This window comes from Pipistrellus hanaki (genome assembly GCF_964339955.1).
Source record: "Pipistrellus hanaki genome assembly, chromosome: 4".
Lineage (NCBI taxonomy): Eukaryota > Metazoa > Chordata > Mammalia > Chiroptera > Vespertilionidae > Pipistrellus > Pipistrellus hanaki.
Genome location: NC_140506.1, coordinates 3,790,811 through 3,815,830, shown reverse-complemented (window position 1 = coordinate 3,815,830; position 25,020 = coordinate 3,790,811). Strand labels below are relative to the sequence as shown.

The 25,020-nt window shown below is 48.5% G+C and overlaps 2 protein-coding genes across 5 annotated transcripts in view; one reads left to right on the top strand and one right to left on the bottom strand.

The window, feature by feature from the left end:
* The window catches only part of AGXT2 (alanine--glyoxylate aminotransferase 2), a 33,082-nt gene extending 31,458 nt beyond the window's left edge, over positions 1–1,624 (top strand). For all 3 annotated transcript variants that reach the window (XM_084881904.1, XM_084881905.1, XM_084881907.1), the window contains one exon: positions 1,499–1,624. The gene's annotated coding sequence lies outside the window, so the exon portion shown is untranslated. The remainder of the gene's footprint in view (positions 1–1,498) is intronic.
* Positions 1,625–3,528: 1,904 nt separating this feature from the next.
* DNAJC21 (DnaJ heat shock protein family (Hsp40) member C21) lies at positions 3,529–22,498 on the bottom strand. Of its 2 annotated transcripts, none has more exons than XM_084881900.1 (12): positions 22,162–22,498; positions 17,179–17,272; positions 15,095–15,218; positions 14,678–14,800; positions 13,559–13,863; positions 12,468–12,619; positions 10,389–10,476; positions 7,861–8,031; positions 7,440–7,482; positions 6,511–6,683; positions 4,504–4,579; positions 3,529–4,009 (listed from the first exon to the last, which is right to left on the bottom strand). In XM_084881900.1, exons 1-12 carry the CDS (start codon positions 22,256–22,258, stop codon positions 3,845–3,847), a joined length of 1,611 nt encoding a protein of 536 aa, XP_084738026.1. In that variant the 5' UTR covers positions 22,259–22,498; the 3' UTR covers positions 3,529–3,844. The 2 variants fall into 2 exon arrangements, with proteins under 2 accessions (XP_084738026.1, XP_084738027.1); XM_084881901.1 differs by having other exon boundaries at positions 7,873–8,031; positions 22,162–22,496.
* Between the last annotated feature and the right edge of the window lie 2,522 nt (positions 22,499–25,020).

The following is a 25,020-nucleotide window of genomic DNA, read 5'->3' as shown; positions in this document are numbered from 1 at the left end:
TGCTGAGCCTGCTGCTATCCTTGGGCCACAAAAGCCTGAGCTCTTACTCAATTTGAGAAGAAGAAAGGTGCCCCAAAAGATATATAAACTATATGCCATTTTATCTACATGCTAAAAGAGACTGTGACCTTTCCAGTGCTTGAAATGGTTAGAAACTCTAAGTGACATTCAAACGGCTTGTAGGGCACAGGATAATTGAAGCCTTTTCTGTTTTCCTAAGGCACGTGGTGTCCAGAAGACAGGAATGATGATGGCGTCCTGACTGCTCTCTCACAGAAAGTAATTATCTGTACAAATGCACTGCGCCTGGAGCAGAATTAGGGTCACCGGCCTTTAAGACAGGGTCCACCGGCCGGGACGAGAATTTTCGAGGTGGCTCCGGGCCCGACTGAAGATCAGACTTGGAAGAAGGGGGTGGATATTGAGGAAGACAAGTGACAGCCTTTGTGTTATGGAGCATGCCAGGAGCCAAATGGAGGTCTTACCCTCCTATCTTGCTTCTCATGCAGGTGTATTTCATTCGCAAGATTTGTACTTTTCTGGACATTTGAAGTATTTCATGAAAACCATAGCAGTCAACGCTCATTACCCACCACCCAGAATTAACATTTTCCTTCAAATCTTAAAAATATATATGTATATAAAAAAATGGACTCAGATGAGGTCCTTTGTTGACACCCCCACTGTGTTCCTCTCCCTTCCTTCCTGAATTACTTTTCTGAATGATGTGTTTTCTATTGATGTCTGTATATTTTCTCTTTATAAATAACTTTTTAATTGCATAAATGGCATATATTTCATCTTCTAGCAGCTCATTCAGTATTTTTCCAAGGGCTAGCCACGGACACTACAGCCCAAGTTCACCCATTTGAGCACTTGGTAAACAGGCCATGATTTATCCACTTTCTTGATCAGACATTTCGGGAGTCTCCATCTTTTCCCGGATACAGACAACTCAGCTGTGAACATCCATGTCAGCTCCTTGCACACGTGCACAGGGTCCTTGCCAGCCCTGCTTCTCGGCCTGAAGCAGCACGAGTCTCCGAGGACCCGGCAATCGCTGAGCCTCCCTCTGCAGGGCGGGCGGGCCAGGAGCCACACTCAGAGCCCCGCGAGCCCATGCTGTGGCCAGGGAGAAGTGATACAGGCATGTCCTCGGGCTGCTGGGCCAGCTTTCAGAAACCATCCAGGCACCGGTTTCACTCCCAGAGAAACAAATGTGTCCTCCTTCCTCCACCCTCACCAGCACTCTGTCTTCTCACACCTTCTGCCTTTGGTCAAAGCAGGAATCAATGATTCAGCCACGTTTCTCTCATCAGTGATGAGCTGTTTGGCCAAGGAAGCTTTTCCTTTATCCGTTTTTCAAATGCAGTCGTTCTGTTGTCTGAGGACCTGAGGGCCCCGTGGGGCAGGGGTTCCACAAAGTCCTTCCTTTCTACCTTCCCACTGTGTGCCGTTCCAGTTCCTTCATATCCTTGAACAGAGTGACTGACTGCAGAAGCAGACAGGCGGATCCGCTGTCTCCTGATAAGCTAGACATTACAGAGGTTTTCAAACATGTGACATGAAGCTGTTTTCCATAATTGTTATGTAACATGTGTTTTAAATACATCCTTTACATGTAGTGCTTTGATTTCTAATGAGTAAACAATAATCACACCACACAGAAACCCTTCGGGGTGCTCACGCCTATGAGCATGGATGGGTCTGGAGACCAAGTGTGTGAAGTGCTGCATGAACCGTCCTTCGGTCGCTGTGTGTAAGAGGTGCCTATGTTGTAATGTATCCTGGACCCTAACCCTTGGTCAGTTACATGTACTGCAAAGCACCTCCCCCAGGCCCGGCCCATCTTTTCACTTATGGAGCCTATTGGTCTAAGGACTTTTCATTCTGATTGAGTCCTCTTTTCTGTGGTGTGCTTTTCCCAATGATACTGCTTCTGTGTTGAAACAGTCTCACTGGGCTTTGGAGAATCCCAACTGTGGCACTTTTATATGTGATCTCACCTTCAGAATAACCCTGCATGATAAGTGGGGACAATACTCTTATGGTAAGAACTGTGTCAGAAACAAGGAAAATGAAGAGTGAGAAGGGAACTGGTTTTGCAGCATCATGCACACAGGGTCAGCAATGAGATCTAACGTCCAGTCACAACTGAGGAAGATCCCTTAGAAACTATGGCTGATTTTTGTCAATCAGAATAAAAGTGACGACAGTCAATCTTCACATGGGGCAGAAACAATTGAATGCCTGCATGGTGGGCACAGGGCAAGCAGGGGAGGTCTAGAGGGCATTTGTGGGACACTCAGTGCCTTTCAAGACGGTGTCCTATTCTTACTGCATGATAGCATGTGACCAACATGCCTGCCTGGGCATTCATATTCCAATTTTGTGGCCTCAGGCAATTCATCGAGTTCAGGTCAGAGGAAGGCGGAGTGTTCAGAGGGAGCCTGGGAGAAAGAGACCAAAGACAGAAAAAGGACCAGTGTTTCCCATGAAGGGAGCAAGGAGGAGGGGGGAAACAGCTGGAAGTAGTGACAGATGTTAGACAGACACAGAAGGGGAGGAAGGTAAAAGAGCTGCCTGCCTGTTTAATCCATCCTAAAACTCACTCATCACTGGACACGTTTGACCACACTCACTTGTGATGACTCTCCAGTATCTCTTTGGATTTAGTATTCATCTTTGCTACTAAATAGAAGGCATAAATATCAACTTTCTTCAAAAATCTTCCATTAAAAATGTTTTTCTCGCTGAAACCGGTTTGGCTCAGTGGATAGAGCGTGTCTGTGGACTGAAAGGTCCCAGGTTCGATTCTGGTCAAGGGCATGCACATTGGTTGCGGGCACATCCCCAGTAGGGGATGTGCAGGAGGCAGCTGGTCGATGTTTCTCATCGACGTTTCTAGCTCTCTATCCCTCTCCCTTCCTCTCTGTGGAAAATCAATAAAAAAAAATAAAAATAAAAAAAAGTCCCGATTTAAAAAAAAAAAAGTTTTTCTCCATTGAATGATGTAAAAAAGAAAAAGAAGACATTTCTGCAAACAGTGATGATGAAGCTTAAGGCAGAATATCCCTTGCTAATGGATCAGTATAAATTCTGCACCATCTGCTACGCTGACCCGTCACACTTCCCAGCAGTCACTGCGCCGAGGAGAAAGCGCCGTGTGAATTAACTGGCTTCCACCTCCGCAATGCAAATCAGAGCGAGAAGCCAGGCTGCCTGTTGGTAATTACCAGCAAAATCTCAAACCGAATCAACACAGCCATACCTTGGAGAGACACTGTTCTTAGAACACAACCATGTATGTTCAAACAGTCTCTATCTTTCACTGTCCTGGGGGGGGGGAAAATACAGAATCAACAATAGGTTCTTTAGAAGTAATTTTAAAGTTAGAACCAGAGTCATGGTATCAGGTGGAAAAATAAATCTATGGCAATTTTAAAACAATCTGGAATCACTGACAAAGGCATTCAATCACATGAAAACACTTAATGAGAAATTCACAAAATAAAACAGGTGCATTCGTATGTGTTAAAATAATTTAATTCTCCCTGTACATCTCTGTCCACATGAGCCAGCAGGAACCAAGAGCACGCACTTTACAATATTTACCTGTTTTGAAATATTCAAGTCCATTCAGATGGCAAAGTAGAATTCAATCACTAATGAAATGTTTAAAAATATATATATTAAACAGAAAAATGTTTTTACAAGATAAAAAATAATCTTCCACAATGCAATCAATTGCAGATCACGGAAACTTTAACTCTTTAGGTGATTTCAGTTCAGTTTTTGGTTTCAAATCTAGAGACAATCAGAGAGAAAAGGCGCTGGAGGCTGCCTATCTGTTTTTGCGTTTGTCTTTCTTGGTTCGACTACTCGTCACGCCGTTTAAAGAAGATGACGAGGGCGCTCTCGCGTGCCCCGTGGCCTTTAGGTGGTCAAACAGTTTATTCCGGGAGGGGAACTCGCTGCGGCAGGTGGTACAGCTGATCAGAACGTCACTCTGAGAGGGGAAAACCAACAAGAAAAGCAAGTGTTAGCTGAGAGCAGTATGTGTTCATGTCCAGATTAAATAAAAACCATCGCAAAATTAAGACCTTTCAACAAAACGGACAGCTACAAGACAGGCTCCACAGGGGCAGCAGTTCCTGAAAGTTAAGCCCCATTAACCAGCACCGTCACCACCTTATGGGTCCTGAGAAGTGCCCTGGCGTGGCCCCCTCGACCAGACCGAGGCTTTAGAGTTCAGAGCAGTGGCCAGAACAGGAACTGGTCACACAAGCTGGTATTTCCCATCTGCTTCTCACTACTTAAAGGAAGCAATGAGAGGGCACATGGATAAATTCAACGTTTGTCCAGGAGAAGTGCTGACAGATCCACACCTCTAGCAGGTGGAGAGGGCTCACCGAACACACTCCCACCTTTGGAAATGGAACTAAGACTCTGCACTACGTGCTCACACTCCATACAGCCTCACACACAGACGGAATGGCCTACCAGGGTCTGCGGCTCAGCGGGCGCTCTGACGGGTTTCTTCGGATCTTTGGCTTTCTTTCCCCGGGGTTTAGGAACACTGCAAATGAATGAAAGAATTCAGCATGATCCAATCACTGTCACTCTGCTCCCAAGATTCAAACAAACGACATGCACTTTAATGGCTGATTCATTCATTTAACGATCATGTAAATTAATTTCAACATTCCAAATAAACAGCTTTAAAGAGCCACTTTAGAGATCACATTTTATATCAGATTTGTCACAAAAACTAAGAAATTTACCTAAAATGGCTGAAACATAAGCTAAAACGAGACCTGTCAAATTCTCTACATTTTCACACTATGTGTTTTCATTAAAAAGCAGAGCACTTAATATCCAATGTGCTGAAGCAAACTGGTCACAGCCAACCAGTACTCCTCACAGACAGACAATCTGGCAATCCTTCCTGGACCTGATCCCATCTGGGACAAACATCCCCAGTGTCTCAATGAAGTGAAATGAGAAAAACAGAGACCCTGTCACGCACTTTTGTAAAATTACATTTGTTCACCGGAGAAAACTCCCTTTCACTAAAAGACCGTGTCCTTTCTGCCGGCCGGTGGGTTCCCTGGACCCTTTCACCCAGAAGCTGCCAGCCAGACCGCCCGTCCACTCCTGGTCCACTTTCCCTCCGAGCTGTCCTCTGCCCCGTCTTCCGGATGAAGGGTAACTTGCCCCAGGCATTTCATACCCCCTCATGTGTGCTAGCCACATTCTCTGGATAGAATCCGAGTGCCACTGCACAGAACAGACGGCCTGGCTTACAAGGGATGAGCTGTGACAATGCTGCCCTACTCTGCCTCAAGCAGAAACCAGGAGTCTGTGTTAGTTAAAAGGCCTGTTCAGGCACACACCAGTTTACTGCGCTTCACAAGTGCTGTGTTTTTACAAATTGGAGTTAAGACCCTCCACCAGCAAAATGGTTACAAGAGGCTTTCCTGTGGCCAGGAACCCAGCCCGCAATGCGCCGAGGGCGCTGCACCAGTGGAAGATGCTGACTGGAGGTGACACATTACCAGGACTCAGCCAGCCTGGAAAGCACCAGGAAAGGACATGATGGCACAAAGGCTACTGATTAAAGTCAGTAATTAACTAAGTATCATCACACATATGCCATAAACATATCCAGGAGCACCTGGGGTAACATTCCCAGAGAACAATTTATCGTTAGGAAAGAGGGCAGCTGATCCCTGAAGCTCAAATCGAAAAGCTTTATTTTTTTTTAAAGTACTTTGTATACATGCAGGTTTTTAATGAACTTCTCACAAGGTTACCAGCATCAGAGGAGCCCTCAGAACGCAATGGACACCCGTGTGTGTGTGTGTGTGTGTGTGTGTGTGAGAAAGAGAGAGAGAGAAAGATGGTACAGGTGAGTGTGTGACACTTTGAGCGAGACTGTGTGTATGTATGAGAATGCATGTGTGTGTGAGTATGTGAATGTGAGACTGTGTGTGTATGTTTGTTTAAGGGACTAAGTGTGTGTGTGTGTGTGTGTGTGTGTGTGTGTAAGAGTAGGAGACTGTGTGTGTGAGTGCGTGTGTATTCACACCGACCCTGACACTCCTCAGCAGTGAAGTCAGGTGGACCAAGTCCTGAACAGAGAGCAACTGTCACAGCGGCGGATTCGCGGGGATGCGCCAGCTGAGTGGGGCACAGCCTCGCCAGCAGTTTGTTCGCACGTGAGGTCAGGGATGGCTGACCCAGGAATAAATATGAAATCAGCAGGATAAGGGATAGAAACTGGGTCAAAGTGACGGCTTCCTGCTTTCGGCCAGGGCGGAAATGTGTGCGTGTCCTCTGGCATTCTCTCCAACGCCCTTCATCCGTACCCCGCGTCTGGATATACACACACTGACCGGGAAGCCACTTCAGCCCGCAGTCATGGGAAGAAGCTTCTATTTGGTGTGTGAAAAGACATCCTCTCCACCACTGTTAAGGATGTAGACAACCGCATGCTCTTTGGCCTACCTGCTGGCTTCACTTTTTGGGTCCTCACACAGCTGGCCAGTCTCTGTGACACTGACACTGTCTTGGGGATCAGCTTTCAATTCTTTGGCACTGTCGTGATTTAAGTTGGTAACTTCTGGTTCAACTTTTACTCCTTCTCCTGTTCCATTTTCATTGAAATTATCATCATAATTCTAGGTTATAAACACGTGTGCATTACAAGATAAATACTATAATAATACTAGCTTCTTATGTCATGCAGCCAAATAGTTATAATAAATAATGATAATGTCCCATTCCCCCTAGATATATCTTTAGGCAATAAAAAGAAGCACATAATCTTAAAACATGAAGCTCTCCCTCTCTGATATTTCACCGCTCTCTTTACGCCATTCTATTTAAGGGATGTGATCATCCATGGGTTTTGGTATCTGGGGAGTCCTGGAAGCCATCCCACACAGATCCCGTGAGAGAACTGCAATTCTTGAATTTGGACCCCAGAATGAAATACTTAAACTAGCAAAATTTCTGAGTAAGTCAACATTCTTTCAATAACCACAACCATTGCAAGTTTCTAACCAAATGTTTCCTCTATAAGATTTTCATTATGTTGTCAACAGAACAAACTTGATTATACAATGAAAAATGCCAGGTGTCACATGTCCAGATATTTTTTAAATAAGGTCACTCAGCTAAATAGTATTAGGAGAATTCCACATGCAAAACTGTAACACACCCTGACAACAGTAATTAAACAATTAGCTGCATACACATAAAGGGGGCTTAAAAAAGAAAACATCTTCAACTCCTTTTAATCATTTTACAATTGACATAAAATTAGAGCAAATTATTAAGGAGAGCAAAAGTCCCTTTCCATAACACAGATGATACTGAACAAGAGCATGACAACTCTCTATTTGCTATTTAATGTTAACGAGACTTTAACATACCTGTGCTGGTTTCTGCTTCTTTTTCTTCTGTTTCTTAGAAAGCCTAAGAGCAAATATAAATCAAAATGTCAAATTCTTGATTCTATAAAGACTTATAAAATAAACAGGAAAACAATGAAGGACTAGTGATACAGAGAGAAGTAAAAAAAATTAAAATTACAAATATCATAAAGCATTAAAAGGAAAAGAAAATGTCCACATTATTTTAGAATAGTTAGTGGCTCAACGGACAGTAATTAGCATATCAATTACATAGTCCTAATATAGTGTGTAAAATCATACTGACATCAGGTCTTTACCCACTTCCATACTATAAAGTTCCCTTCGCCAGAAGACAGCAGGAAATACGAGCATAGCAGAGTGGTGTCGGGGGTGGAGCAGCCCCCACCGGACGCGCGGGGTCACGGTACGCCTAGGGAACCTTTGCAAGTACTTTTGTTTGGGTGCGTCCTCCGCCTCGTCCTCAGAGTTGGCATTCCACAGATTCTCATCCGTCTGAGACCCCGAGAAGCCCTCTTCCTCCTTCTCCAGCTGCTGTTTCAGCAAGGCCACCATCTCCCGATGCCGCTTGGACTTCTCGTGATTCCGCATGCTGCAAGGACAAGCCCCTGAGTAGCTGCGCAGGCCTGTGCCAGGTGCGCCCAGCGCGGCGGGGATGCCGCCCGGTGACCGTGCCCCGTTCTCATCAACCAGGCAGAGCGCAGCGGCCACGGGGAGAGCACCGTCTTCCTGACCTGCGGGCCTGGGAACCAGCACCGTCCTCTTTCCTGCACCCAGAACCCCCCTCCTTCTGTCCTTCCGTGTGTTCTTCCTCTTTTCCCCTCAAATTCTCTATTTGCTTTTGTCGGCAGCTGCCTTTCACCTTCTCTAGAGGCGCCCCTTCTCACTCCCACCCCCTAAAAGCGAGCTCAGACACGTGTACCCTGTGAGACTCTGTCCCAGGACACTGGTAACACCACACACACAGAGGTGACGGCACGTAGGCCGTGAGGGCAGATACGACGGAAAGCAGGACACTCGTGTGTCAATGTCCTCGCCTGTTCAAATTCCCGTCTGCTTGTTTCCACTGCTGCTCTCCTTCCACTAACACCTCCTGCAGCCAGGCTCCTCGGAGAAACGGGAGCATTTCGTGCCAGAAGGAAGTGCTCAGAATGACTGGCCCGTCAGGGACACAGGAGCGGGCTGGGGGGACGCTCACTGCCCGCTGCTGGGGAAACTGGAGCCCAAAAGGGCAATGAATCCTAAACCCTGACAAACCCCTCAATCCGACTGACAGCAGGCAGGTCCACGGGGGACTAGGCTCTGGCTTACAGCAGAAAGCCACACGGCGACGATGATGTGACATATGTAACAGTACATGCCCTCGACCAGAGCCCAGATTGAAGTGAGCAAGATGCCATACAGGACACTAAGGACCACCAGAGAGAGGAGGAGCACGGCAGGAAATGACAAAGTGCCGTCAGGGGCACCCACTTCCTCCAGCTGTCACTGCACTGACTGTGAGAACATGCTGAGGGCCGAAACCGGTTTGGTCTGAGGACTGAAAGGTCCCGGGTTCGATTCTGGTGAGGGGCAGGTACCTTGGTTGCGGGCACATCCCCAGAGGGGGTGTGCAAGGGGCAGCTGGTCGATGTTTCTCTCTCATCGACATTTCTAGCTCTCTGTCTCTCTCCCTTCCTCTCTGTGAAAATCGATAAAATAAATTTTTTAAAAAATGTGCTTAGGGCATTGCACGTGTCATGTACGCAGACCTGTGTGAGCGAGAGCCCAAGCACAGGCAGACGGGGAAGCTGAGCGGCGGTGAGAGGGGTGCCCCTGTCCTTGCACCCGGTCTGTAAGTTCGCTGCTCCTTCCAGAGAAACAAGGCTTTTGAAGCTGCCTTCCCTGCTGCCGGTTCCTGCCCGCCCCAAGGGCTCCCCCTCGCCCACTCCTCTCACTGCCCCGTGGCCTTCCCGCAGGCTCAGCCGCAAAGACCCCTCTGACCCCCACATCCTCACTCCCATCCCTGGTCCCTTTTCTCTTTTCTGCACGTATTTTGCTGCTTTTCCCCTCGCTGATTCTGCATTTCCCCCGCATTCTTCACTCTCTTCACACCAGTACCCATCTTAATACTGTCCCCACCGTTCCGTAAGGTCAGGCCTCCGTGCCCTCTCTCCGGGGAGCAGGCCCGTGCTTTCCCCTGCCCCCTCGCTCTTTCTCCCTCAGGTGCAGTACCTATATTATGCTAAGCGAAACGAGCCAGTCAGAGAAAGATAAATATCCCATAATCTCACGCATATGTGGGATAGAATGATCAACATCATTTGATGAACAGGAATAGATCGATCCAGAGACAAATGGTGGGGGGAGGGGTTAGAGAGCAACCAAAGGACTTGTCTGCATCCACATTAGCATAACCAATGGACACAGACACCGGGGTGTGGGGGCTTGCCCGGGGTGGGAATGGCTGGGAGGAGGGGTCAACTGGGGGGAAAGGAGACATATGTAAAGCTTTAGACATAATAATAATAAATAATAAAAAAGAGATCAAGGAACAAAAATAATAATAATAAAGCTCACCCCCCCCACCCCCCGCCCTCAGCAATGTCCCCCAGCGGGCCCTGGTGGCGCTCCCTGCTGGTGGGAGACGGCCTGCCCGGAGCGATGGCTGGAAGTGAGTCTGCACCAACAGAGATCGCGAGCTTTGGGCAGCCTCTCTGCCCACACACCTTCTTTGCCAAAAAAAGCACATTTCTTTCTGAAGACCGCGCACACGTTTACAAAGCAGTGCCCACAGGAATGCTGGCCTGACAGATCGTTCCACAGGCTTACCGCTGTACAAACGATCTGCTCCCCAGGACGGCCGGGAGGACGAGGGGGCTACTCCAGGGGCATCTCCGTTTCGTTCAGGATTGCAAAGCGGTACACTTGCCTCAAAGGAAAGGGTGAGTTCAAAGACCATAAACTTACGCCTTTTCCGTCTTGAAGGATTTGTCGCACGCTGGGCAGTACAGTCCCTCATAGAGCTCCACGCCATCGGCCTCGTCGCTGTCCCTCCCTGCAGGAAGGAGGCTGCCATGAGAAGCCTGTTGCACTTACAACGCACTAACAAAACCTTCACTTCCTCACCAAGACCGACAGTGGCGGCCCAGGATCCGAGCTGACCCTTTAAAAGCAACACTAGAGATGAAAAAAATCCCTTTAACTTTCTATTTCTTTTTGTAAGTCTACTCACAAGACAAAAAATTCTCAGAACCCTGGGAGTGAGCAAAGGTTCAGAATATCAAATGTCCATAGTTCTACCACATACCAATTTTTTCAACGAGGTGTTTTTAATTTACCTCTTGAGCAAGATTTGGTACAAACACATTTATATAACTGTAATCTATTCTTTTTATTTTTAATTTTTAATATATATTTTATTTTTTTTACAGAGAGGAAGAGAGAGGGATAGAGAGTTAGAAACATCGATGAGAGAGAATCATCGATCAGCTGCCTCTTGCACACCCTCTACCGGGGATGTGCCTGCAACCAAGGTACATGCCCTTGACCATAATCGAACCTGGGACCTTTTAGTCCGCAGTCTAACACTCTACCACTGAGCCAAACTGGTTTCGGCTTGTATTCTATTCTTGAGTGCTTAAATAAACTTAACTTACAACATTCTGTCATTATTAGACATCATAAAATAGCATATTACACTGGAATAATTACTATCGATAGAGTCCAAAAATCTAAGCAATTAAAAAGTGCAATGAAATCTTTGCACAATACCATATTCTATATTTATAGGAAATAATGTTAAAAATGATGTTAATATGGTTTTGAAGGACAGTATCATTAAAATCATTAAGTGATCAGAATACATCCAAAGCTCACTATATGGTATTACTAATTATGTATACACTTTCAATATATCATATACATGAAATAAACTTTGATTAATCAAATAGTTAATAAAAAATGCTGGATTTGAAGCCAAAACTGGATTTAAAATGATCATATGCTCCCCAGGCATATGCCATAGCTTCTTAAGAGTCTTAGTTTCTTCATAAGGAAATGCAGTCAATTCTATGAGCAAAATCCACACTTAAGGGCTATTGTGGGAGGATCAAGCAGCAAAATCATGTATGTGAAAGCATGCCATAAATTACTTAACGCTACATAATTACACCCCCTCACATTTGAGAGTGCTTTATAATTTTCCTAACATCTTCACCTTTACATCTTATTCATTTTAAAACATCCCATTTCCTAGTCATTTTGAATGACTGAAAGTCTGTCATTTTATCACGGGGTTTATTAGTCTGAAAAGCACTTCTGTAGGTGTTTCAGTGCACCGAGTGCCTTCTACAAAGTCAGAAACGAGATGAAGGATCTATCTATAAAAGCTCCTACAAAACATCCGCTTTTCTGGAAAGAGCTACATGAAAACGTGACCTACTACCTAACTGCATTTTTTAAAATAACCAGTCAGCGGGCGTCACACCTATCAGTATGTCCACTTGTTTATCAACATGTTAGAGGCCCGATGCACGCATTCGTGCGGGACAGGCCTGCCTTCCCCCGCTGCTGGCTCCAGCGTCCCTCTGGCACCCGGGCTGCCCTCACAGCCCCGTCCTCATCCGGAAGGTCGTCCAGAAAGACACCCGGTCTAATTAGCATATTACGCTTTTATTATTATTATGGACGGATATGGCCGGCCAGAAGCACAAAATGTTAAAACATGGTCAGAAAAGAGTTGTTAATCAAATTACCGGAATCAGCCTGCTTCAACAGACGGCCTTTCCTCGGTCCACACAGTACTGTTTCTCATGTTAATTATCTGTCACACTGAAAAACTGGGAGATGGCACGTAACAATCCAGAGTCCCCGCTCCACTTAAAACCAAACGGACGTGGAAACTCGGGCCACAGCCGCTGGACGATGGTCCCAGGGCCTCCTCCCTCCGAGCTCCCATCAGCTGTCTTACCCCTTCCCTGGCCCTGTGAGCCGAGTGCCCCCGGGCAGAGACACGTCATTTCCCAGAGTCCCCCCGCGTGCAGTTACCATCCGGCCTGTCTCTGGGCTCCTGCTCCTCCCCTTCGTCCTCCTCGGAGCCGTCTCCGAACTCCTTCTCGTAGCGCGCCTCCATCTCCCGGAGCTCCTTCTCCAGGTCGGCCATCGTCATCCAGCTCTGCTCCTTGTACTGCTCGGCCAGCCTAGACACAAACAGCCCGTCTCCGCACTGCACTCCCCGCTCCTCAGCTCCGAGTCCACCCCAGGGGCGCGCCCCCCCCCCCCCCCCCCCACCGCCTTCACACCTGCGCTGAGTTCAAGGGCAAAGTCACTGTCAATCTGTTAGCTGTCCTGGCTGGTTCTAATTGCTTGACTAGATAATGGGTTTGGAGACATATAACTCTTAGCAACTTACTAAATGGTTTGAAGTGATGTTAAGTTGTACGTGTTAAGTGCTAATTTTCAAAAGATGAGGGGAGGGGCAGGAAGAATTTTTAAGAATTCGCTTTTTAAAGAATGCTATAATGCTCTAGACACAAAGCTTTTACAGTAACTCAAAAGCAGCACTCTCGAGGCACTAGTGTGACCTAGATAGCTGCGAGTACACCGACTGAGACCAGTCCTGGGTGGTGGTTAAAATCCCCGCCCATGCCGAAACCGGTTTGGCTCAGTGGTAGAGCGTTGGTCTATGGACTGAAAGGTCCCGGGTTCGATTCCGGTCAAGGGCATGTACTTTGGTTGCGGGCACATCCCCAGTGTGGGGTGTGCAGGAGGCAACTGGTCGATGTTTCTCTCTCTCATCGACGTTTCTAGCTCTCTATCTCTCTCCCTTCCTCTCTGTAAAAAATCAATAAAATATATTTAAAAAAAAAAAAAATCCCCGCCCATGTGATTCACGGCCATGACCGTGGCCGGTCTGCTCGCACCGCAAAGGAGTGACACAACCAGCACTTGCTTCCAGAGCTGTGGGGAGAAAAGCCCTGAGAGCAGGGCCTCGTGCAGAGCGGGAGCTGGGACCTCAGGAATGAAACAGCCAAACACTTTTCCACAGGTGAAAATCACTGTATGTCAGGATGACTCCACCGCCGTGAGGCCCCCGGCAGGCGCCCCCTGCCGCTGCCCTGGGCCCAGGCCCCGCATACTTGGCCTGCTGCAGCTTCTGCTGCCGCCGCATCGCCTCGGCCTTGCGCGCCTTCTCGGCGTTCTGCTCCTCCACCAGCCTGCGGTGTGCCTGCACCCGCTTGTCCCTCTTCCGGATGAAGGCCACCAGCTGCCGCACAAGCTCGTTCTTCTCCTTCCTGGCCTTGTCCCGAGTCTTTCTGTTCTCTTTCTCCATGGCGCGCTTCTCCCAGCGGTTGGAAGCTTGTCGGGTGTCATATTCCTCCTTCCAGGCGAAGCTCTTCTGGGTGCAGAAGCTCTGCCAGTAGGCGTAGAAGGGGTGGACCACCTGGCGATGAGAAAACCGGCAAACGCTCGTTTCTGCTCACACCTGTCTTAGGACGGCAGCGATGTCAGGATGCAGAGCGTCTTCCGTCCCTCGTGTTTAAAACATCACTATTAACCAACAAAGACAATCCTCTTAAGGCTTTAACAAAGGCAGTCACTATTCAGTGTGAGTTTAATGAGGAAGTTAACGGGATGGGGTGCTGGAGGCTAATTCCAGCCGGTCATAATAAATGCAGGAAGTTCATCAAAAGGTTGGTGAACCCTAGAGCTTCAGCGCGGCTGAAAGCATTCCCAAATACACATGCTGCCTACGAGAATGGCTGAGAGCTTTTCCCCAAACTGAAGATCTGCATGTATTATTGCCGAGGGCATTTTAATCTGCATGGCACTGCCTCCTGCTGGCCAAACAGCTGAACAGCCAGGGCATTTCCCCCAACCGACCATGCCTACTGCATACTGAACCTTGCCTTGATATGTATATCTGCTTTGCTATAGGGCAAAAGGAGGGAATAAAAAAAGCAAAGCCCTGGGTCCCGAAAAAGAGAGAACTTGATGACCGAAGCTAAGCTCTCCCCTAGCTCCCCAAAATGCCTTCCAAATTAATATTTCATGTCTAACCTTTCTCCAGATTCCTGAGCCCTTCCAGATGCTCGATAGCCCACAGTCAATGAGGAGGGAAAGGTAAAAACAGGGAAGACTAGTGGGGAGAGAAAGGAAGGAAGTAACAGGAGAGGAGCGATTTTTAAAAATAAGGAGCCAGGATAGGAGACACACGGATCCACACTAAGTGCGCAGCAGCCGTGCACGACCCTCACCGTGTCGTAGTCGCTCTGGGAGTCCCCAAAGGTCGGGAAGGCCTCCGCATCCTCTTCCAGCATCGATTCCAGCTCTTCCTTCGCAATCAGTTCAAACACGTTCCGATACACCGCGTAAAAGCCCTGACACAGGCAACAGGAACACAAATTCCTAACTCTTTATAGTCTAATCACAGAATGAGATTCTAAAATGCAACACGAAAAACTTTACTGCTAAGAATTACAACCCCAAACTCTGTCCGTATAAATACATTCCATTCCAATTGGAGGTTTTCAATATGCGGATACTTTAAATAAGAAGGCAGTGGTAGTTTTTTTGGTTTTCAGAATAAACAGTTTCACTTTTACAGAATTCTCTGTATGTGAGGGTCTCACTTACGTGCTCGGTACGAAGTGATAAGGGAGTCCGCGCCTTACCTTCTCATCGTCTCCGTAGCCGGAGTAGCAGGTCACGGTGAAGAAGTGAAGCAGGTCTAAGCTGTCATCCTGATACTCCCCATCGAGCCCCCCTTTGAGCAGAGCCTCTCTGTGGTTATCGTACCTGAGCGACAAAGAAATGAGCAGTGTCAGGGAAGGCAAATGCGTAAGAGTTCAAAAGGACTTCTTGCTCGGAAACAGCCAGATTGCTATTGTAGTCCATCTTAATGTGTCCAACCCATAACCAAAAAATTTCAACATGAGAAGACAATCTATCGTAAAACTGCTGATTAAAACTCTGATTAGGCCCTAACCGGTTTGGCTCAGTGGATAGAGCATCAGCCTGTGGACTGAAAGTTCCCAGGTTCTATTACAGTCAAGGGCATGTACTTTGGTTGCAGGCACATCCCCAGTAGGGGGTGTGCAGGAGGCAGCTGATCGATGTTTCTCTCTCATCGATGTTTCTAACTCTCTATCCCTCTCCCTTCCTCTTTGTAAACAAATCAATTAAAAATATATTTAAAAAAAAAAACACCTCTGACCAGCCCATCATCAGCATATACAACACTAGCCCATGGGAACAAGGGACTTCCATGTGTCAGGGAATTTCCATGCCACTCCCGGAGGTGGCTGCACTGAGCAGGCGGGTGGACATAATCTAGTCCACAGACTTCTTCCACATGTGGGACCTGAGAATGTAGTAGCATGAACCAAAACCACCATTGCTGTCTCCGTAAACAATGAAGTAGCTTCACACACATACAATTACCCACAGAACAACGCTGTCAAGTTTGCTGCAACAGGAAGTGAGGCTCGGTGACATTAGACAGCGTGCTGTCCACAATCATAAAGCCTGTGAGCAGCAAAGCTAGACTTCAAAGCCAGGTCCGAGCGCCGGAAGGACTGAGTGCAGTCCCGCCTGCACACTGCAGCGGAGGAACGGGCAGGGAGGAGAATACTGTGGGCTCTCTCAGTGATTTCCATATAAAAGGTAATTTTGTAAGAACGCCCTTTGCCGCCTTTCTCTCCGGAGGCCAGCCGCGGGCACACCGCCCCCGAGGACAGGCGCTCAGCACGCGCACCACCGCACTGAGCGAGCAGCGGGGGTGCAGGTGGAGCCGGGCTCAGCACCTCTCCCGCTGCAGCAAAAGGCCCAGCACAGAGCCTGTGCGGAAACCATACGCGATGACCAGGGCCTCCTTAATAAAAGTGTGTCACAGAGGTAGAAGCTTAACGCGATTTCTTCATAGAGTGTAGTTGTAGGGGAAATATTACAACTCTTGCATTAAAACACTATATGTGTTCGTTAAAAAAAACAAAACACTGATTTTACTTATCTTAAATGATGAGTGAGTGAGTGAGTGAGAGTGAGAGTGAGAGAGAGAAAGAGAAAGAGACAGTTGGTTGTTGTCTCACATATTGATGCATTCACTGGTTTATTTCTGCATGTGCCCTGACCGGGGATCGAACCCACAACCTTGGTGTATCAGGATGATGCTTCCTACTGACTAACCTGGCCAGGGCTGTATCTACTTTTTAAAGATTTTTTTTTTTTAAATGCATATTTTATTGATTTTTTTACAGAGAGGAAGGGAGAGGGATAGAGAGTTAGAAACATCGATCAGCTGCCTCCTGCACACCCCCTACTGGGGATGTGCCTGCAACCAAGGTACATGCCCTTGACTGGAATGGAACCTGGGACCCTTCAGTCCGCAGGTCAATGCTCTATCCACTGAGCCAAACCAGTTAGGGCTGTATCTGTTTTTTAAAGACAAATCAGCATGCTTCCTTGTCTGGCATCAGAAAATTAAATGCCACACACCAAAGAGACCCCACTTAATGCGAAGTCACTTCCTAAGTACCAAAGTTAAACTATCTCATTGCCAAGCTTTCTGCATCATGAGCTATAAAATCTCAGCTGGAGTAGGAAGTTCCCTCCTGCTCAACTACTGCATTTTATATGAGTAGGTGATAGAAGTCTCAGACCACACCAAAACCACTAATGATTTAAATTTTTAAAGAACCTCTCCTGACAATTCTTCCCAACAAAATGCACAGGGCAGGAGGGACAGTGTGCTGCTCACCATGCTCTTTCCTGAGGGTCACTCAGCACATCGTACGCTGCTTGGATTAGCTTAAACTGCTCAGCTGCTTCTGCGGCATTATCCAGATTTTTATCTGTGAAAATAAAGTCACGGAAATTCAGTCATCAAAAAAGGACAAAATCTAAAAGGGGCCTCACCCATCACAAACGCCAGAAACCACATGAAGAGTGTGCAAAACAAAGGAAAACTAGGGGAAAGCAAAGAGGTCTGGACATCGGTTAATAATCAGAACTAAGTGTCTACCCGAGTAGAAAGTCCATGCTTCCGAGCCTGGGTGCCTCCCCAGTACTCGCCCGAGCACTCACCATGAGCACTCACCATGAGCACTCACCTGAGCACTCACCATGAGCACTCACCCTGAGCACTCACCCTGAGCACTCACCCTGAGCACTCACGCTGGGGTCCACAAATGGAAAACCCTGAGTAGCGAGCACCTTCTATTTAGGAGGAATATATATATCTACACTATTTAGAAGGAATATATATATCTACACTAATAAGAGTAACATGTTAATTGACCGTACCTTCACGACACCCACCAGTCAATTAGGAGTATGCAAATTAACCCAACAAAGATAGTGGGTTAATTTGCATACACAGGTGCTGAGCGGCTGGGGGTGGGGCGGGACACGTGTATCATGGGAAGGCGGAAAGGTGGCTTCAGGCTGGGGCCAAAAGGCAGCTCCAGCCAGAGCGAAGGCAGTGCAGGCAGCCAGGGAAGGCAGGCCCATTCTTGCACGGGTCTTCGTGCATCGGGCCTCTAGTCTATATATTAAGGAAGCACTATTATTTAGTGCTAGATTATATTTTCTGTTCACAACCTGTAAGTTTTTCTACAGTTTTTCAACCTGTAACATATAAAGTTTTAATTAGCTATACTAATTATTCTTCTCTTAGCTGTGTTTCCTTAACCTTGGAATTCAGAAAGCATCTTAGCCTCAGGATGGCAGCCACCTTCCAAGACGACCCCCACCTCCCGGCATCACACCCTGTGTGGTCCCCAGGGGTGGTGTGTCTGGCCGACAGCAGCGGCAGGCGTGAGCAGCGGCATGGTGGATGGCACGGTATGGTGACTCTGAGACGTTCTGATGAAAGAGCAGTTTCCTCTGTGGGCTCTCACTCCCTCTGGGCTCACTCCGGAGCAGCAGCTGCCATGGCATGAAGACGCCCAGGTGGCCGATGGAGAAGCCACGTGGTGAGAACGGAGGCCTCTGGCCACGGCAGCCAGCGACTGAGTTCCGCCAACACCACGTGAGTGAGCTTGCAAACAGGTGTCCCAGACAGTGAAGACACAGCCTCTTACGAAACCCTGAGACACAACTACCGAACTAAGCTGTCCCAGACTCTGCTCCTCAGAAGCCGTGTGAGTCCATATGATGAATGTTTGCAGCGTTTGTTGTTTTCCACCCTAAGTTTCTGGTGGTTTGTTACATAGTAATAGATAGATAATACACTCAGAAAGTAAAATATTTGAATCCACTGTAGAGCACAGCAGTTCTTTAAGCTGCAGCTCCATAGTTGCCGTGTAAGAGGCCAGAGGAAATATGACAAATGTGTATTCCCTACAATGGTCTGGCAGCCTTCGACAAGGCATCCTGCCCCCTCCTCTTGGTACCAGCGCACGGATCCCACGTCCTTCAGGTGGCTGGTCGTCTGCTCAACAACCAACAGTGACAATTTCTCAAGGCAGCAATTGGCCATGGCCCTCTTTGCTAAGATGCTTTAACACAAAAAGCTCTCAATATTATTTTAAAACTACAGGCCCAGTGCTTGAACTCATGCGCAGGGTGGGGTCCCTCAGCCTGGCCTGTGAGGGACCATCTCGCCCAGTTCCAATTGGGGCCCCTCGGGGCCAACCATCCAGGGGGAGGGACCTCCGGAGGTTGGCCAGCCGTGGGAGGTTGGCTGTGGGAGCTCACTGACCACCAGGAGGCAGCTCCTGCATTGACCATCTGTCCCCTGGTGGTCAGTACACGTCATAGCAACCGGCCAGTTATCAGGCCTAACTGTCGCTTAGGCTTTTATATATATATACATCATGGTCCCTTAGAACTGGAAGGAGGACAGAAATCCCCATCCCTGTAGTCTACTTGTTTGTGAGAATACAACGCAAGTCTACATCCATGTCCACAGCACAAGCCCATCTGACGCAATAAACATCTCTTTGAGGCTACCATGCTTACACTCTGTGCAAGGACGCAAGTTATTGGTCAGGAGGATGGAGCACGTCTTTGAAGATTTCATCAAGCAGCTGGAGCTACGAGGATGGGCCACCTCTGGATTGCTTGGTATGTGAGATTAATAAAGCGGCTCTGGGTTAGCCACTGCAGTCAGCTTCCTGTCACCTGCAGCTAAACACAATCCTAACATGCCTTGATGGTGAGAGTCCAGCTAAAAACAGTCACAATTTCTACGTCTTCATCAAATCACTAATAAAAATCTTGTCAGGTAAGTAAAAAGCAGAGTTGAATGGAAGCTGAATGGCAGAAAAAGGCAGCGAACAAACAGGTGACTGCCTGGGAGCGGCAGGCGGAGGCTCTCCTTCACCTTTAACCGGCACTGCACTTGGCTGTCCTGCCTCTTCCCACGCCCTCCTCTCCTCCCCAAAGAAGCCTGAAGAAAGCTGAAGCGTTTGAGCGCATAAAACCCATTAATGCGCCACCTGAAAATAAGATCTGATCTCTTCCTGAAGCGTCCTTCTTAAATAATTGTTTTCAATCTGTCATATGGCTTTTTATTTCCACTAAATACACCTGACCTGGCTGACAGGAGGGTTGAGCTGAGATCCAAAAGCGTGAGAGCAAGAAGTTTAAAAGCCCTAATTTAAAAAATGGGAGGCCCACGTGGTATATTATTCACCAAGTGCAAAAGCCACAGGTATTGCAAACCCAGCCATCAAGTTTAGAAGGCGTTCTCACGTTATCCTTTGTGCTTTTCTCTTCACCCACCGTGCTCTTTTCCACTCCCTTCCAAGCCTTTATGCAATGCCTTCTGGAACATTCCATGGACCGTGCCTCTTAAGCCAGGCTCCCTGAGGAGGCTGCTTGCTTCCCTCTCAGACTCCTTCAGCCACCACCTTCACCGGGCAGGTCTGCGCGAGCTCTGGCATCCTGCTGACCTCGGCTCCTTCACTCACCGGAAGACAAACTCTCATTCCCTCACGATCCATGGGCCACCCCGCTTCTTCCCCTCCCGGCTCCTCACCTCCCAACCACTGCGCTTATGCCCGAGAATCCTGGCACTGGCTCAGTTTCCATCCCCAGGTCCTGGTGGTCACCCTGAGGCCTTCAATGCCCCTTGACCTCCAGGCTTGCTGCTCCAACATACTCTCCCCACTGCAGCCAGAGAGATACTGGAAAGACACAAACCTATCTTCTCGCCCTGCTTCCAATGCTCACTGGCTTCCCAATGCTCCTGGGTTAAAATCCAACCCCTAGCCGAAACCGGTGTGGCTCAGTGGATAGAGCATCAGCCTGTGAACTGAAAGGTCCCAGGTTCAATTCCAGTCAAGGGCATGTGCCTTGGTTGCGGGCACATCCCCAGTAGGAGATGTGCAGGAGGCAGCTGATCGATGTTTCTCTCTCATTGATGTTTCTAGCTCTCTCCCTCTCCCTTCCTCTCTGTAAAAAATAAATAAAATATATTTAAAATATATATAAAAAAATAAAACCCAACCCCTAGTCCAGTCCACCGCACCTTCCAGACCTGGCCCTACTTCCCTGGCCTTCCAGGACTCTGCCATGCTTGCTCTCCCTTGCCCCTCCACCTGTCTTTCTCTGTATGCCCGCTTCAGGTCTCCTCCAAGATGTCCATTCTGGGGAGGCCCATCTACCCCACACACACACAAACCCAGGCCAGGTCGGGTACCTGTGCTCACAGGCACCTGCTATCTGCCCTCACACTGCCCTTATCTCACCGGACTGGCATCGCCTGTCTCCTCTCCTGCATGTGCCAGCAGGCGGGGGGCCGCTCCTGTCTCTGCCCACTGAGCCAAACGGGCTAAGCCAGCCCATTCTTTCAGACTTCAGCCAAGCTGTCCACTGGACCCCTTTTGCCCATCACGTGCTCGCTCTTCCCCGATTCCATCCTCGGGACCCAGGCTCCTCTCCGAGGGGAAGCCGCACAGCCCTCAGGACCCAGACAAACTCCCTCTCCTCCTGAACTCCTGGGGTGTCACCAGGTACCCTCTAAGTCCCGTTACCGACTCCGTCTGTCCTGCTGTTATGTTTGCCCCCGAATTTAACTCTTTTCTGCGCGTGAGGCATGTTTTCCCCGCAAGACGGAGGCTGCCGCCGTCTTAGCATTTCAGAATCGGCAGTGGCTTGCATGTCCTGGAGACCAGAGCCGTGCTTATGGATCGGTGCTTATCGATCAGCAAGCCCCTCATCAACCTGGCAATGCTGAGCTTCAACGCCTGCCTTTGCTCCCCAGCCCGGGCGGTCACACAGACCACACAAAAGTCACACAGGCCTGGACTAAAACCGTGAGACACATCCCGCCGGAGCACACTTCCGAGCTAACAGCACACAAACTTCACCGGGGGAGCGATCCCAGGGCCGCTGCCTGGATGTCAACGGGACGGGAGCCCCAAGTTGCACTGAAGGAGCAGGGGCTCCGGGTCAAGCTCAGGCCCACGCGGAGCCGGAGCCGGAGCCGGAGCCGCAGGGGATCGGCGGGGTCGGACCGGGGAACCTCCCGGCACCTCCTCCTGGCTGACCCCGGGGCCCGCGAGGCGCTGGGGGCCAGGGAGGTCCCAGAGGCGGTCTGTCCCCCCCACCCCTGGCGGCCGTGCGGGGCTGTGGGCTCGGCGGGTGGCGCCTGGGAAGGGACGGGGCGCCGGGGCCGGAGTGCAGCCTGGGTGGCGGGCGGGAGGACGCGCAGGGCCCCGGGGTCCCGGGCCGGCCCCGGGCGGAGGGGGGCGGAGGGCGGGCCGGCGGGGCCGGCGGGGCGGGCGGTAGTTACCCGGGTGCCATCTCAGGGCCAGCTTCCGATAGGCCTTCCGGAGCTCCTCCTCGCTGGCGTCGCGCCGCACCCCCAGCGCCTCGTAGTGACACTTCATGGCCCGCGCGGGCGGGGGCCCGGGGCCGGGGCCGGGGCCGGGGCCGGGGCCGGGGCCCGGGGCGGGGCAGGGGCCCGGGCCCGGGCCGGAGGCGGGGTGGCAGCCCTCGCTGTCCTCTCTCGCGGCGGCGGCCGGACGCCAGCAGCGGGCCAGCCAGCGGGCGCGGCGGCGGCGCGGGGCGGCGGAGGCGCGCGGCGGGGTCGGGCGGCGCGGGCGGCGGCACGCGGATGCGCGGAGGGGGCGGCGCCGGCGGCCGCGGCTCCGCATGGGAGGGGGGCGGGCTCTGCGCCGGAAAAGGCTGGGCGGAGAGGAGGCGGGGCTTCTGGAAGGAGGAGGCGGGGCCTCGGGGAGGGAGAGGCGGCGGAGAGGCGGGGCCTGGGCGAGGAGGAGTCGGCGGGGAGGCGGGGCCTAGTCGAGGAGGCGGGGCCAGGGCGGAGGGAGGCGGGGCCACGTGGCTGTCATTGTGAGGGGCACAGAGGGCGGTCAGGAGGAGTGCACTAACAGGGCGGCCGCCCTGCGGGGGAAATGGGTGGAAGAAAACAGTGGAAAACATCCGGTTGTGCTGTTTATGTGATGATGTCTTCACTGGGCCCGGTGTTTACAGGTGAGGTGCTCATGCCGGAAGTAGTCCAGTAGTTTGCTCAAACCTTCGCAACTAATCAATGCCAGAACTCGGACTCAACAATAAAAAAAACATCAGTTTTTTTTTAAACTCTTCAATCCTCTTCACCTGCCATTTAATGAGACTATTTTCCATTCTGACCAATATGCATAGGAATAACATCAAATAAGATAACTTGAATGAACTAAAAACATTTGAGAAGCATCAACACTTAAAATAACATACTAAATGTTTTACCACCAATATGGATGAAATTGTACTGACCCCCTCTCCATCATTCATTAATCCTAACTTTCTGGCTTCTAATCCTACATTTCCAAGATTGGTTTAGGTTAAGAATTGCAGTTAAAGCACAGTATTTAACCAGGTATTTCAGATCGAACAGATACACTGTATTACAGGATGGAAGATCTGTACACCTGTTTCAATTTGACAAGGTGTCAAAATAGTAACCTAGTTCTCATTAAAATGCACCAACACAGCAACACATGTCACTGTAATCCGGGATGTTCACATCCATCAGCCACGAGGAGCAGGCTTCATTTGTAAATCACGTATGGTAGAAGAGTGGGTTCCCCAGCACTTCTGTAAAGTTGGGGTGCAGGAAGTTTAGGAAGACAATCCTCTCCCTGCACCATCAAAACCAACTCTAAACTTCAAGCGTATCCACACACTACTGTCCAATCAAACCTCTGGCCTTGTGCACGGGCCTGTTTTCCAAAGAAAGAAGGTGCCATACGCCCTTGTTTTAAATTGGCAGTGCATTGGCAGTGCAGAGGAATTGAGACGTTTGAGTGCAGGGAAACAGTGGAGCATTCCCCCATCTGAGAATCTGTGTTGGGGCCGGGTGGGGAGGGAGTAAGAAAGCACTATTTTCTTCCTTCAGTTACATTTGCTTAACCTCTGAGTCACTTGCCTTTTTCCTTCAAAGGATCTATTTTTGCCTATAACATTGCATAGAAAATTCAACTATTACACTAGATATAAATTTCAGTCTAAAGGAGCATCTGTATTAAATGGGTTGGCTTCTCAATGAACATGGACTTGGGCGATGAGGAATTCTCAACCAAATGAGGTAGTATTCATATAAATGACCGTGAAAGAGAATTTTGGGAAAGGAAAACGTGGAAACTGATGAAGTTATTAAACTGGAAAGCCCATAGAAACTCTGCCACACACACATCAAAAAGTACTCAAACTCACATCTTACTATGTTCGTAACCTGTAATTTTGAGACGTGGGTGTTTAAAAAAAAAAAATCCTTAAGTTATTTTTATATAAGGCCAGATTTATCAAGAAAATCTGACCTGAGTTACCTGCATAATTTAGAAGACTTCAAGTAGCCTCATCATTTAGATTATTTTCAGATCAAGTAGCCTAATTATAGTGTCAGGAAGGCGTTTTTTAGTAGAAAATTAAGAGAAAATGGAATGAGGAAAAATTTATCATCCTGTCTATATTTTAAAAAAAAATTAAACTACAAGTGATGAACCAGAAAAAGATGTCTAGAATGAACTTACTAGATAAGAGCTCTTACAAATTAGGGAAAATTAATGACAATAACCAACACCCCAAAACAAGAAGTCTTAAAAAAAGAACCAATACCTAACCAAAAAACACCAAGAAAACAGTATTTTTTTAACTATCCAATAGACAAAGATTATTTCACCACTGCAAAGGTACAAGAAAATGAGTGCTCTAACTTCTGGTGAGGTATAATATTTAGGGGACCAATAAGAACGTTTTAGTGTTCTGACCTGAGTCCTACTACTTAGAAGCAGTTGTTAGAAGGTACTAGAATATTTGAACGTTGTACAAAATAATTTGTATATAGAAATGTTTACTGCAAGCACCTATACAAGAAAATATGTAACTGAACTACTTAATAATAAAAAACTGACATGTGCTATAGAGTAGAATACTGTACAATTACTAACCATATTGTAAAACAGACATGGGAAAATGATTGTGAAATTAAAGTGATGACAGACCTCCACACGCATGACTTAATTTTATTAGTTATGCAGTATCTATACAACTTCTGAGGATACATATATATCCTTTTGCTGCAAATAATTCAGAGAAATTCAAATATTCTAGTACCTCCTAACAACTGCCTTGTATTTCTTCCTTTTACTAT

Bases quoted from the DNA above. Each gene is read 5' to 3' on its own strand.
- DNAJC21 (XM_084881900.1), bottom strand. From the start codon at position 22,258: ATGAAGTGTCACTACGAGGCGCTGGGGGTGCGGCGCGACGCCAGCGAG. The intron at 17,273-22,161 runs GTAACTACCGCC...TTATTTTCACAG, and splicing joins GGCCCTGAGATGGCACCCGG to ATAAAAATCTGGATAATGCC. The intron at 12,620-13,558 runs GTATGCGGGGCC...GTTTGTGTCTAG, and splicing joins CAGAAGCTGCAGCAGGCCAA to GCTGGCCGAGCAGTACAAGG.